The 14,088-nt window shown below is 36.9% G+C and overlaps 1 protein-coding gene across 1 annotated transcript in view; it reads left to right on the forward strand.

Moving 5' to 3' along the window:
- The window catches only part of CEP192 (centrosomal protein 192), a 72,504-nt gene that overhangs the window by 1,039 nt on the left and 57,377 nt on the right, over window positions 1-14,088 (forward strand). The window contains exons 3-12 of the mRNA XM_069853247.1: window positions 1,230-1,352; window positions 2,948-3,102; window positions 4,092-4,159; window positions 5,615-5,738; window positions 7,446-7,600; window positions 10,163-10,303; window positions 10,549-10,876; window positions 11,202-11,342; window positions 13,726-13,790; window positions 13,872-14,063. Of these exons, the coding sequence (XP_069709348.1) occupies window positions 1,230-1,352; window positions 2,948-3,102; window positions 4,092-4,159; window positions 5,615-5,738; window positions 7,446-7,600; window positions 10,163-10,303; window positions 10,549-10,876; window positions 11,202-11,342; window positions 13,726-13,790; window positions 13,872-14,063 (1,492 nt within the window). The remainder of the gene's footprint in view (window positions 1-1,229; window positions 1,353-2,947; window positions 3,103-4,091; window positions 4,160-5,614; window positions 5,739-7,445; window positions 7,601-10,162; window positions 10,304-10,548; window positions 10,877-11,201; window positions 11,343-13,725; window positions 13,791-13,871; window positions 14,064-14,088) is intronic.

The raw sequence follows: 14,088 nt of genomic DNA on the forward strand, positions 1-14,088 counted from the left end.
GGATTATCAGTTAATACCATAAATAATATTTTAAAAGTTGACCAGTTTGAAACTTAGCTGTAGAGAGGTAAAATGCTTTTGACAGATTGTTTGGTAGATGATAAAAATATTTACTGATCTGTACCTTACTGATCAGCAAACATAGGATTGATTATATTAGCAGGGAAAAATCTACATTAGATTAATAACTCATAAAATACTTGACTTGTATTAACATTACCCTTTAAAAGAGTAGTTTAGTATTTAGACTGATAACAATCAACGTGTTTTTAACTTCATTATTCAGCTTAGCATTGTGAGAAACACTCATTCACTGGTAAAATATTAAAAAGGACGAAGTCTTCGAAGCAAAGATAATATTTTTGTTTTACAATTCAGCACTGAATTGGATGCCCTTCTAAAAAAGGCATAGCATCCCACAAAAGCAGTGAGTATATGTACTAGTTTTAACCAAAGAAGCATATAAATCTCTTCAAGGTTGTTGCTCATTGTATTTTTGGAGTATTCAGCCATGTCCGGAGACTCCCTTCAGGTTATCGTTTGACCTAAGACAACTGTATCTTGTTAGACAACTAAGCGTCATGTCTGGATATTGTCTACATATTATTTCTTGATACAAAACAGATTTATATGACAAGATAATTAAACATGCAAACTAGCTGCAGCAAAACTTATCAACTAATTACCACGCTATTTTCATGGTTGCAGTCATATCGAGAAAATAGTTTTTAGATGTGTGTTCTCTTAACTTTATTCACTTTAACTGGCCTGCATCTGGCTCGTTTTAGAAAAGATTAGAGAAGGGTTTGTGTTACAGATATGAACGACAATTTAGTACAATTTATAATGGTTTGTTCAGCAACGAGTAGAGCAAGGAGTAATGATTAGAATCCTTTGCTCACTTAACTGCTGTACTGTGACTTCAAAAGAAGTTTAGACTTTTATACCCTGCCTTTCCAGAAGTGCACTTTCCAAATGGGACACCACTAGCCACTAAAAATAAGAATGTGGCATTTCTCTCAACAACTGTGGAGGGCATCATTCTGGGTACATATGTGTACCTGTGAGTACAGATTAGCTAGGAAATGCTAAAATATTCAAATAATTGAACTTACCAGAGATAAATGGTCATCAATGTGATTTTTCTTTTTTTTTCCAGTTCTTTGTAAAACAAGAGAAGTGCATCTTAGAATGATTCTGTTGCATGTTTTTCCTTCCCACCTTTGCAGGCTTTCTGATGCTTGTGCATCCTATTTGGAAGAGAAACATTCACCTCCATTAGGATCGTCTCACAGGAGTCGGTCAAATCCTGCGCCGATGGGGACGTTTGCCCTCAGTTTTCATGATGACCTGTGAGTGTGACAGTTAAAATTTAATCCTGTCCTAAAATGCCCTATCAGTGCTTCCTGTCTAGATTTGTATCTACTGTGAGCTAATTATGGAGTGCTTCAGGATTGCTTGCCACCTCAGGAGCAGCTTCTGCTGCCGGCCTTTTGATGGCAGTAAATGGAGAGCTCAGCTGTGCATTAGCCTGTTAGCTTACCTTGTTTGGTAGCCCGGGCAGATTTTCCTGCTGAAATAGCTTCTCCATGTTTTCTGAAGGAGGGATAGTGGCGGGATGTGGAAGCGTCATGTGCAATGCTGCCAGTTAGCCTGTGGAGTCTGACGTGAACGGTGTTCTGCTGTTTAAGTGACTAAGTTGGCTTCATGTACATGATGGAAATGAATCTTGAGAAGTGTTTTTTTCTTTTAACTATGATGTTTTGTTTTATTGTCACATTACTTAAAAATTTCCTTAGTGTGATTTATTAATTGGCTTATTCGAATCAGGCTTGTATTCACCTAGTTCACGTTATGTGATCTAAAATTAAGCTGATGTTTCTGGTTCATGTCATGGGTAAGTAATAGTTTGCACTGATTTATATCTGTTCCAACTAAGTTTCCTGCAGTTTGTGTACAGAAAGACATGTCAATTTCTATTAAATTTAGCTTCCTTGTGGCCTCAGTGATGACTAGTTCTTCAGAAATAACTAGTGCTAGTGAAGTACTGTGAAGAGCGTTGCTAAGTGATGGTAGTGTTGCACAGGTTATTCTAACAAAGGTCAGGTTTGTTCCCGTTGTTGCCATAGAATCCACAATGTGCATCTTACTCCTAAAACTGCACTATAGGCAGTATGTTCCTATAAAATCAAAGAATGTAAGGTTTAAGAGAGGGAGTTAGTGTCTTGATTGTGCTTGAGTGAAAAAAAAACCAAACAAACCAAACCATGCAATATGTATTTTAGGTTTTCAAATATAAGTTTTATTTATAAATCTAAAATACTAATGCACAAGTATGGTTCAATTCACTCAATGTGGAAATTTTAACATCTTGGATGATTAGCTTATCTCTCGGTCTGCAAGTCCTATGAAACCAGAAGTGAAAAATAGCTTTCCTGTGGAATTATGTCATATGTTATTTAATGCAACTATATGGAATTTCAGTAAGGCATATTCTTTATGATTTAGTCCCTATTTTAATGTTACAAAAGGTTTACTGGTATGGTGAAGTGAAGACAGTCTTGCCTAGGGTTTGACTGGATCTCGAATCGTGGAACTCATCTGGAACAGACCCTTTTCCCCTCATACTTCTCCCTCTTTTTACAGAAATGAAAGAGAAAGAAACAAACAGGAAAAAAGTAGAGCTACACGTGTTAAATTAAATTTTACAGTTTGTTTCATGCTTTATTTCGTGAAATTGGAGCTCTTGTAATCTTCATTTATTGCTTTATTGTAAAATGACAGGTAACGTATTCATAGATTCTGTGTTAATGGAAACACCTGACTTCTGAGAGGCAAAGGCATTAAAATAGGAGAATTTATCGAATATTTTTATAGAGAGATGTTGTGTACGGATTTACATAGCTCACTGGGTGATTTTTTTTCACTGAAATAATTCTCTTCCTAGGGAAGTTGCTACAAGAGTTGAAGAACCTCAGCCAGCTTCTGTTAGTTTGAAAGAGTCTCACTCAGTATGTGAAGAGGAGGATCAGAATGACATTGAGTGTTCAAATCACAGTCAAGATACCTTACTTGAGGTATTGCCACTTGAACGATTGGAAGGTATTAACATTTGAGAAAAATTGTATACTTTTTCTCAGTGTAAATAGCTTTTTCTGCTATAGATGTCTTCTCTTGACCCTTTCACTCTTTTATGGCATATTGTATGTAAATGGGTTTCATAAAAGAATCTATGGTTTGAACAAACTGAAAACAGAGAAAGCTTGTGGTTGACGTTGTGTTTTTAGATTTCTTCCCAAAAAAAAGCTAGACAGGAAGCTGGTGAAAGTAGTGTTTGCTGTAAAATACCATAATTAGAATGCTAGTAGGAATCTTAAATAATTTCAGGAGCTTTACTTGTGGAAAAATTGTGTGCAAGTTTTTTTTTCTACCCCTTCTCTTTCAATAGTCTATGAGATTATATTGTAACTCACTTCTCTTGTCTTGCCTTATTCCAGCCTGTAGTAGGTGATCTTTAAGTGCAGTCATGGTGGCTCGAAACCTACTTTTCTAGTGAAATGATACATGAAAAAGTACTTTAGAATTCATGCTGTGAAGACTGCTTTTTTCTAGTATGAGTAAAGTAATGGGAGCAAAGTAATATTCTATAACTTATTTTAAAAGTTTGGCTGTTGATAGTAAACTTGTTCGGGATTTTTGCTAATGCCAGTTCTATGATTAAATTCTGCTTATTCCTTAAAATACAGGACATGTACTTAGCAAATACATACTTCTAGTCGTTACTTTTTTTCTAAGCTTTATCTCAGTATTTGCATATCTTTTTTTATAGAAATCCTTAAGGCAGTAATTGTCTTGAATAGCTTTTGCAGTTCTAGACCTGATGAAGCCCTGCCTCTTTAATTACTCCCAGATACTTTTAATCATTGTTGTAAGAACATGTAAACTTTGGTATTGTGATAACATATTTCAGGGTTAATTTTATGGTGTATGCAAAGATCTTCTAGAGGCTCGGTCTGCTATCTTACAGAATAGCTTAGTAGCGTAACATAAGAATTTAATAAAATACTGATTACACAGCATTTTTTTTCCAGATTTGTCAACTGAAATATGTTTTCTTCCAGACAGCAAGAATAACAAGGTGAAACCTTTTTTAAATACAGTGAAATTATACACTTTCTAATATTAATCCTGTACCAGACTTAATTCTGTGAGGGGAGGAGGGAGAGAATTGACATGTTTGTTGTCTTATGTAGTGTATCCCTGAATTTTGTAATGGTGCTAGTGTGCTGAATATGTAGTGCCTCAGTTGGACTCCTTTTTGCAGATCACTTGATATATTGGTACCATGGGAGCATGACTCCACTTAAATCTTTCTCAGTTGTGAAAATTGGTGTAACTCCTAGCCTTGGCACTTTTGTAGTTCTTTATCCATGTAAGGACCTTGCATTTTATCCCAGTTGTAGTTTAGATTAGTGAAAAGCAGCCTGAGAAACTTTTTTGAATGCTTTTGGAGTAGAAATTGTCTACCTGATTTGTCTTGCCCCTGTACTTGTTAATTACTTTGAGGACTGTTAGCTCAGATGACTTCTTAAGTGTCCTCAATGTTAAAACCTGCACCATTTGTAAGAAAACAGTCTTGCTGCCTCTTTTTTTTTTTTTTTGTGCATGTCTCCTTACCAGAGCTAGCGGATTGCTGTAGGTGTTGATGGGTTTGGCCGTGCTTCAGATGTTTTGATCTATTGTGTCAAAGAAACTGATAATTGTGGGCACAGAGATACAAGGCAGACAGGACTGGGAAATCTTGTGGCTCTCAGAGAAAATAGGCCTCAGGCTGCAGCCAGGTGCTGTCCAGTATGTGCTCCTTAGTGTTCCTGCTGGTATTTAGTAAATTGATATAGTTGTTTTCCATTTGATTTTTGTAGGGGCCCCAGTGGTCAGTGGGTTGCAGCTGAATGCTTACAGGGTATCATCACAATAATTCATTCCCCTTTTAAATTTTTGCTTTCTGAACTTTGACATTTTTGGTGTCTAAGATGATCTGTTTATCACAAAGGATGCGAGTCTAAATCCAACCCAGACATTACATCATGCTGTTTTAAAAATCATTCAGGTATATGGAAGATAAAATGTTTAGTTAGATTGGGCTGAAATATGCTGAATTACTTATTCAGCGTGCATATTTGAGGAAATTATCAACAAAGGGTTGATCTGGGTGTATGATTTCTGCAGAAGCACTGTTTTAGCACCCTAGGAAACTATTGAGAGTTGCCTTTGTACTTTTAAGTTGAGATTGCAGCTTAATGAAAGGGGGGGCATTTTTTTCAAATGTGAACTTGTTAATGCAATGCTTCAGTATTTTGAGTTTTTTTAAGTTTGATGTCATTGAGATGCTTTTTCCACTCTTTTCCCTTTATAATCCATATATTTCTTGCATAAGTCCATTCTGGAAGCTAGCAGGCAAAGTCCATTGGAACTGGAGTGTTTGGCATAACTAGAAAAAATGGGGTGGGGGAAGTTTTGTATATTATTAACCTCATTAATTGTTTATTAGTAACTGAATTTATACAATAGCAAGTAACACCTTGAAACATTTCTGTATTGATACTTTTCATAGGTTGGTCCTTCTGAAAAGCTGATAGAAAGTGAAGTCCCAAGTGATCATCTTAGCAATAGCCTTGCGAGTTTTTTGGAAAATGAAAAACTCTCGTCTCTTGCAAGCTCAGAGGAAGATTTCACTGGTGAGCGTATCTATAACTGTGGGTAGTTGAGTCTAGAATTCTGACACAATGTCAGAATTCCGAGTAAAAAATGCTATTTTTTTTCTATCCAAGGGGATGGAATTACTTTTAACTACCAACTCTGGAGTTGGTAGTCTTTAGTTGGAAATACTTGTGTATTCGGAGTTTCAGTTCTGACAAACTGATCTTTTCATTTTTCCTGGTCAGTGTGTGAGGTACTGATTTCTGTCATGTAATTCTGTATTCAGTGTAAATTTGGCAGCTGGGTATTTCTAAAACTAAGGATGAAGTCTCTGGTGATTGAGGTAAAATACATGCATCTGCTTTCTCATTATTTGGAAGACAGCAGATTATTGTTTCAGTTTCACAAAGAAGAAATCAAGACAGGTTAGTGAGATTAAAACATTTATTGTAGTGCTGTTAATTTGAGTTTGAATTGTGCCATTCAGGTAATTAACTAATCCTTATATAATTTTTGAAGTGCTTTGTTTTGAGGATAAGTATTAGTCCTCTTTCCAAAACTCAAGAGACTTGGTCTGCTGTTATCCTTCTGCCTTTTCTGTTATCAGGTGGAAACAGAGCTGTGATGTTGATTTTTCATTTATTGACCTGCGAATGTAACAGATCCTGATTGCTTTGATGTACTATCAAAGTTGCCAAGCATCCATAGCTTCCAATTCAACTAAATCACATTTTTATATGCTTCTTTAAATCAGGCTCTTTGTAGACGGCGCTTGCAAGACTGGGAATGTACAAATAACGATGACTTGCCTCTGTCTGTATATATGTATTTTTTTCCTGTATGTTCTTGGCGTTGTATAGACCTCTTTGGTAGAAGGAAATACTAAGAAGGTTCTTCTGAAATACCTTTTTGGGGAGAAGAGTTGAGATATACTACAGAGACAAAATTGCTGGAGAATTCTTAAACACTTTCAGCTTGCTAGTGATAGTTAAATTATATGGAAAGCAAAATGTGTTTGAGAGTTTTTAAATGTAAGGCCTGCTTGAGTGTACTGTTTTTTTAAAAAAGGAAAACTACAAACAGGATATCGTTTCCTGGAAATGAAAGAATAATAAGTAAAGATGTCAGACTTCCTTGAATGTTTTACAGTGGTTTTAAGGGTGCTTTTAACTATGCCCTAAAAAGCTGACTGATGTTTGAGTCTTCAAAAACGAGCAAACAAAAGCCATGGAAACTCTTCTCTACTCCCAGACCCAATTAAGAAAAATAGCCCCAGACCAAGAAAAATCATCTTGGAAAACTTGTTGCTTGGCAAATAGCAGTAGTGCTGTTCTTAGTAATAATACTTAACCTTTTTTTGACATTGAAATATGGAACTGTGCTTTGGTCAGTTTCTGTGAAGTTTGAGAAATACTACGTATATTTTACTTTTAATTTGAGTACATATATGATTTGCTAGTTGGAATGTGGTAGTATATAGATCATATAAAGGAAGATGAATCACTTGGTAGCCTGGGAGTTAACGTGCTAGCTTATAGCCATCTTGTTTTGCTTTGGATCACTAGTCACGGAGTAAAACAGTTCCTGTGACCTGATTATTTTAAGGCAAAACCAGGAAAATTCTCTTCTGATTGTGTGAGTGTATTATGAGACTCAATACATTAAAAATTTTGGGTTTGTTTTGATAGTATTTAAGTCAATATAAAATGTCTGTGAAAGGTGAATATTTTCTTCTGTTTCAATAGATGATGATATTGATGATGAAGAATTCCTTGATAACCAACTAGAAGCCTATTTTGAGCAGCTGATACAACCAGAAATGGCAAGAGGAGATGCTGACATACAGAAACTACCAGAATGCTGTACAGCACTGAAGCTTTCTGAAAAAGGCCTATTTCAGGTAGATTTAAAGTAAAAATTGAAGCTCAGCATGCCAAATGGCTCTTAAATATGGTAGCATCATTGAGGGTTGTCTGCCAGAGCGAACTAGATTTTGATTCTTTCCTGACAAACCTAAGTACTGTCCAACAGGTACCCTGTACAGCAAAGGATTCTTTTTAAATTTAAAGGTAGCAAGTACTGCTCTAACCTAAGAACAAAGCTGTTTGAGTGAGCTGCTAACTTTGTTCCCTCTGCAAAGTTTTCCTTGGAGGAAAGAGAGAAAGAAGCTAGGTAGCTGTTTTTTGTATTTGTTTTCCTCTTCCTTGTAGGGCAGAGCTAGCAGCTGATTCATGTGCTTGTTACAAAAGGTCTTGCTGTTTATGAGATAAGGTGGAATTAGGGAACTAGCTGATTGTCCCAAGAGGCATTAGTCAGGAAAGCTTCAACAAAACAGAAGTTACCTGCTATGGTGTCTCCTTTATTCAAGTCTCCTTTTATGTTTCCCATTCCACTCTAAGCCTGCTTCTCACACTCCACTTTGACCTGTGCATAGCTTTCTTCTTTCTCCTGACAAGCAGCTCTGATAGAATTGACTTCATAAGGTTCTCCTGTTACTTGGTCTTGCAAAGGGGGGAAAAACACTGAACCCCCCAAACTTCTAAGACTGGATTTCTGTCCCTTTTCTGTCCTCAGAGAAATCCCTTAGTAAATAGTACAGCATCAGTAGTATTTCCTGAAGAGGGTCTTTTTCTGCTGGATTACGTAATACTGCATTTATTAATCCTTATTAAAAGAGTAAAAAATGTTTTTAGTTTTGAATTGTTTCTGATGGTCTGAACTTAAGAGAAGGCTTCAGAGGTATGCTGAGTGCTTTAAGGTGTGAAGGTTTGTTATACACTAGTTTTCCCCTTACAGCTCCCTAGTAGTAGTTTTCAGCGTCAGAGATGGTAAGATGCTTGTAGATAAGCGTTTGGGATCATCAATTTCACTAATGGGAATAATATCATAGAATAGTTTGGGTTGGAAGGGGCCTTAAAGATCATCAAGTTTCAACCCCCCTGCCATGGACAGAGACACCTCCCACTAGGATCAGGCTGCCCAAGGCCCCATCCAATCTGGCCTTGAACACTTCCAGGGATGGGGCAGCCACAACTTCCCTGGGCAATCTGTTGCAGTGCCTCGCCACCATGAAGGATTTCTTCCTGATGTCTAATCTCCATTACCATATCATTGGTAACTAATCAGAAGCCTCTACTGATACCATCATCTTGTGATGTCATGATTTTGATTACTAGCCTCTGAATGCAGAGTATTTTACATTTCCATAAGAAAGCTAATGCCCATAAAATACTTGCTTTACCCTGTCACTTCCAGCCCCAGCCAGCTGAAACAGGGCATATTTTGATCTTGTAATATCTAGGAAATGGGCCTGTTGTCTCTGTGGGAGTTGCTTAATTTTAATCTGATGGTTCTGTAACAAAGCTGTTTTTGGTAGTTTAACTAGTTGCTGCTTTTAATTAGAGTTGCAGTTTAACTGCAGCATAATTCAAAGAAAAGAATGGAATTTTCTTGTAAGACAGCTAAGTTTGTTGAAAAGAAATTTAATTCCCTACTGACAAAAGATTCTGTTTTATTTTTTGCTTCTGTTACCATTAAGGTTACATGCTGGCACTTATTTTTCTATCATACAATTAGTTCATAAAATATTTTTGATCACTGGTTTATTATCTTGGATAGCAATCTTCAAGGTTTTATTAAGCATATAGAATCACAGAGACCTGTTTTTCCAGGAGAATAAATAAGTCTCTTAAGTAAGTGGTCAGTGCATGAAAGGTAAGCGTAGAACAGCACCTGGCTGGCTTGTGGTTTATCTTTGAGCAGCAGTTAGCTCCATGACAGACACGGTGTCAGGGATTAAGTGCCTTTCCATTTTCCTGGCTTTGTAACGCTGGATGTGATCCTGGCAGTTGCATGCTTGACCATAACAGGAAGGTGTGATTGATTTAAACAGTTTAACTGTACCTTCTGAAATTTCCCAACTGACATCAGTGTTTCCGAGCTGTGGGAAGTTATTTGTTAACCCTGTAAAAGCAGTCTACATAGGCTGCCAGTTGCTGATCTACAGCTGCATGTGGAGAAGGGAACAGGTGGTTGTTAGAAGAGTGAGAATAACAGTTCTGCTCTCTGACCTCAGGTCTTCTCTACTTGTGTAAGATGTTTCAGCTTCGCTGCCAGTGTAGATGTGTGGTGGGGTAGGTACAGGAAGTTCTGAGTTGTATTGAGAGTCATCATCCAGCAGTGGGTCAGCTAGAAGGGGAAGGATGTAGTAGGAATAAGAAGAGATCCTTTTTCTTCTTGCTGTGTGTGCCCTTGGAGGCAGATACATGGATTGGCATAGCCAGGAACTTGTTCCTTCATAGTGGTGGTAGCAGCTAGAGATGCCTCCAACAGTGGCACACAAGTGAACAAATGATGATGATCTCTTTATTAGAGATTTTTAACACTGTAGAAGGGACTGTAGTGTTTTTTCTTCAGTGCATCTGTTCTAGGGTAACTTAAGTCTTAACTATTTTTTTTAAAGGAGAGCTTTCGGGTTCCTGACACTTTTAAGGCTGTAACAGGAGTAGACTCTGGAAATGCTAGTGATGAAGATTCACAAAATCAAGGGATAACTGGACTGCCTGTGCAAAGAGAAGTGCTGCCCAGAGCGATACTGCAATGGGTATGAAATTGTCATTTACGTTTCTGTTTATGATGTAAAGTAAGGCTGTAGTAGAAGATGGCAGTGCATTTGAAAACTTGTTGGAGACTGACCTAACAACCTGTACGTCCTTCACAAAAAATTACACTGCTTTGTTTTCAGATATATTGTGCAAATGTAGTTAACTTGGACTATTTTGTACCTAGAACTATTAGCACAAACAATTACATGTTGCACTTCTGACACTTCTGAAATTGTTTTCTAAGAATTCCATGGCTGCTGGAGATGCACTAAATTCCTGTACTGCTGCTGAGTTGCAATTAGATTCACCACACCTACAGCGCGTGGACAGCCATGAAGTTGATGCTTCGGATGTCCTTTCGAAGCAAGAAATCAAGTCCTCTGAGTGTCAGGCGGCTGCTTCTGCTGCAGAAGTACTACCCACAGCAAGAGGATTTTGGGGGCACTACACCACTCCTGAAGTTCTTAGTGCAAATGCACCTCCGACAGATTCAACTGAACATGAAGTTGAATTGGCTGATACTTACCTGTCTCCATCTGCAGAGAGCATGAGTTTAGTTACAGCAGACAGAGGTAGGTTGCTTTAGCTACAGAATTGTGACCAGCCTCCGTTGCGTGGAAAACAGAATAAAATTGTAAGCTATACATTTTTCTTTAGTTGTGCAAGTTGGAATAAAAACCAAGGTAGCATGAATAAATATTGGCTTGTTTTTGTTTTAAATAATACTGACTTTTGTATATTGCCCTTAAACTGTTTATTTTATGGCGAAACTAGTTCAAGCGTGCTGTTGCAGCAACTTGAGCTATGTTTCTTTGAACTCCATAATCAAAACTTAAAAGACTTTGCTGTATTCCTTTTTATTTTAATTAACAGTATAATATTTGTTATATCTTTCAGGTGATCTACCACACAGCGTTGTCTATCAAAATGAAGAGGGTAAATGGGTGACAGATCTTGCATATTATACTTCATTTGATGAAAAACAAGATATAAATCTGTCAGAAGATGATAAAATAAATGAGGAATTCATTACTGGATGTATGTAATCTTTCTCCTTTTAGTTACCTTTTTTTTTTTCACTTAAGTAGATCATTATTTGTTGTTGCAAAGCCTCCAGGCTTTAGATACTGCATATTACTTGAAAGCTGATGTTGATAGTAGTTTGTAATGATATTATTATTAGTTACAGTTGATAGCTTCTTTCCGTCTTCCTATTCTTCCTCTGAAAAGTCTTTAGTGTTTTTTCTGAAAACATTCTAACGTGTCACCTATTGTTTGAGTAAAAGTAACTCCTGTAGCAGTCATTTTCACTGTTTTTCCTTTGGACTTTAATTTCTGTTATTCTTTCTTTCAAGAAGAGGAGACAGTAGTCATTCTGTGCTGCATGATGATTATAGAATAGGAGTAGATATAAACAAGAAATTACTACAAAATCAACTAGAATGTGAAAGGAGCTACTGAATTCACTAGCTGGTAATTTTTTTGTGAACTCCTCAGGAATGTCTTGATGCTGGAAAAAATAGTACTGGTACTGGAAAATGTTGGATTGTATTGGGCTTTACTGGACTCTTATGTTCTAACAGATACCAGGCTTTTTGAACCTTTACTTACTTGAAGTTGTTTATTTTCCTTAAAGCTGTCTCAGACTGATCTTCGTGAGAGTCTGTATGTTTGTCACACAGGCCTGGATAATATACACATAGAACTGTAGACAAATCAATTCCTTAGCACCGAAATGTCATGTGTTTTACTTGACAGATTCAAACAGTGTGTGCAACAGGATTTCTCCTAGTCTCTTCATGTTTCTAAAGTTGACATATGGATGGGCTAATGTTGTCTAAAGATTTCCACAGTCCACTCGAAGTGGCTCTTTCTTTCAAAGAAAATACAGTATACGTCACTGTCTAGAATTGTTTATTTTGAGTGAGTTATCAGCAGGGTTGATTGGTTGAAATAAGGGTTTTCAACACTTGTAGTGCTGAAGCAGGCAAATATTATCCAACTTGATAGAAACATCCTTATCTACTATGTCAGTAAAGCAGAGCTCCTCCATTATTTTTCAGATGCCGGGATATTTCAGACACTTTCCCGCATCTTACGCTTGGGTGGTTGAGTGATCTGAATATTTGTTTCTTGTAAATTTTTTCAGGGCTGTTTACCTTTTTCTCACCTGATGGGATTTTAAAGGAATTTTCCTTTTGAGATCATTGGCTTACCTGTTCACACAACAGAAGCTGTAAATTTAATGTGGTTAGCATTTTTCTGGCTGCTAGTTTGCCTTTGTTTGAAATGTGCACGTGTGATGCTTGACAGCCAAGATATTTTATTTGGACAGAAAGGAAATGTGACAGCTGATGCTTCTGAGTCTCATTTATGACTTGTCTGTCTCTGTCAGCAAACTGTGCGCACAGCGTGTTATTTATGTAATAGCGCAGTATTGTTCACTTGACAGAGTTTCTTCCAGGAAGTCTTCGGAATGCTATGTGGCTTATATAGAGGATTAAGAAAGAACTGATATTGACTTGAGTTCAACTGGATATAAGTGTGTCATTGATGGTGCTAGGTTGCCTTTAGGAAACAGTTAGATTGCTCAATAAATGTGTCTTCCAACTTTGTTTCTTTACTCCAAGTATGTATCATGATTTCCCATAAGTAATTTTATAAACAGCAGCTGTATTCACTTTGGAAGTTTGTGTCCATTCTTGACTTCTTCCTCCATTTATCCTATGTCATCTATGACTGGGGACGCTGTGTATATGAGGTCATTCAAGGCCACATATTTTATAAGTTTTGATGTACTTAATGATAACATTAACATTGAAGTGAGGTGGTAAAGCAATAGCTCCTATTCAGCAAGTTTTTTACAGAGTTTTGGTGCAGAGACTTTAAATATTCACTGTTTTGTAAATGGTAATTGTAAAAATATTATTTGATTTTTTAAAAAATGTACTCCTTTATTTGGCTGTTAATTTGCACAGATATTTCATGATCTGATACAAACCAGTCTATTTGTTTTGCTTCATTTCACAGGTACCGCCTTGATGAAATTTTCAGAACCTAATGTAGTAAAAGGTTGTTTGGAAATAGCCATATGATGCTTAATTCTAGCTAGTATGGGTAGCGTAAACTATGAAATGTGATAGTTTGTTTGGGGATTAAGGCCATTAGAAACTTCTGTTCAATATTAAGTTAGTTAGCTGAATGCTGGTTTTGCTTTGGCTCCTAAAGATCCAGTACTCTGTTAAACAAATGAATTTCATATGAACTTTTCTCACCATAAGAGGATGGAATAGCTCCTCGTGTGTCCCAGACTATCTCAGATGTAGAATTAAATATTGCAAATTTAGTTTCATGATGGAAAATGGTAATGACACATAATAACTTGTGCCTTATTTTAATAAATGTTCTCTTGGTTTTTAAGCTGAAGCAGCAGCTATGATTGCACAAGACCAGGCAGAATTTGAGAAAGCACACAAACTTGTGCAGGTAACTAATTATCTTAATGCAAACAGAACAGTTGTCTAATTTATTTGCAAGCTATAACTTTTGAAATGTTTTTGTCTGCAGGTGGGAAAAGTAGACGTTCTAAATGCTTCTGAATTAGCAGATGCTTCATGGAAATCTCCCAATAGCTGCATTCTGCTGAGAACATCTGGTCTTGATAAAGATGCCAGTTACTTACGTTTGTCTTTGGGGGAGTTCTTTGGCCAGCGATCTGAAGCTCTTGGTTGTCTTGGTGGAGGCAGTGATGTGAAACGGGTATGTGTCTTAATGTTAAGACACA

The sequence above is a fragment of the Phaenicophaeus curvirostris genome, chromosome 3 (assembly GCF_032191515.1).
Source record: "Phaenicophaeus curvirostris isolate KB17595 chromosome 3, BPBGC_Pcur_1.0, whole genome shotgun sequence".
In the NCBI taxonomy this organism is placed as follows: domain Eukaryota; kingdom Metazoa; phylum Chordata; class Aves; order Cuculiformes; family Cuculidae; genus Phaenicophaeus; species Phaenicophaeus curvirostris.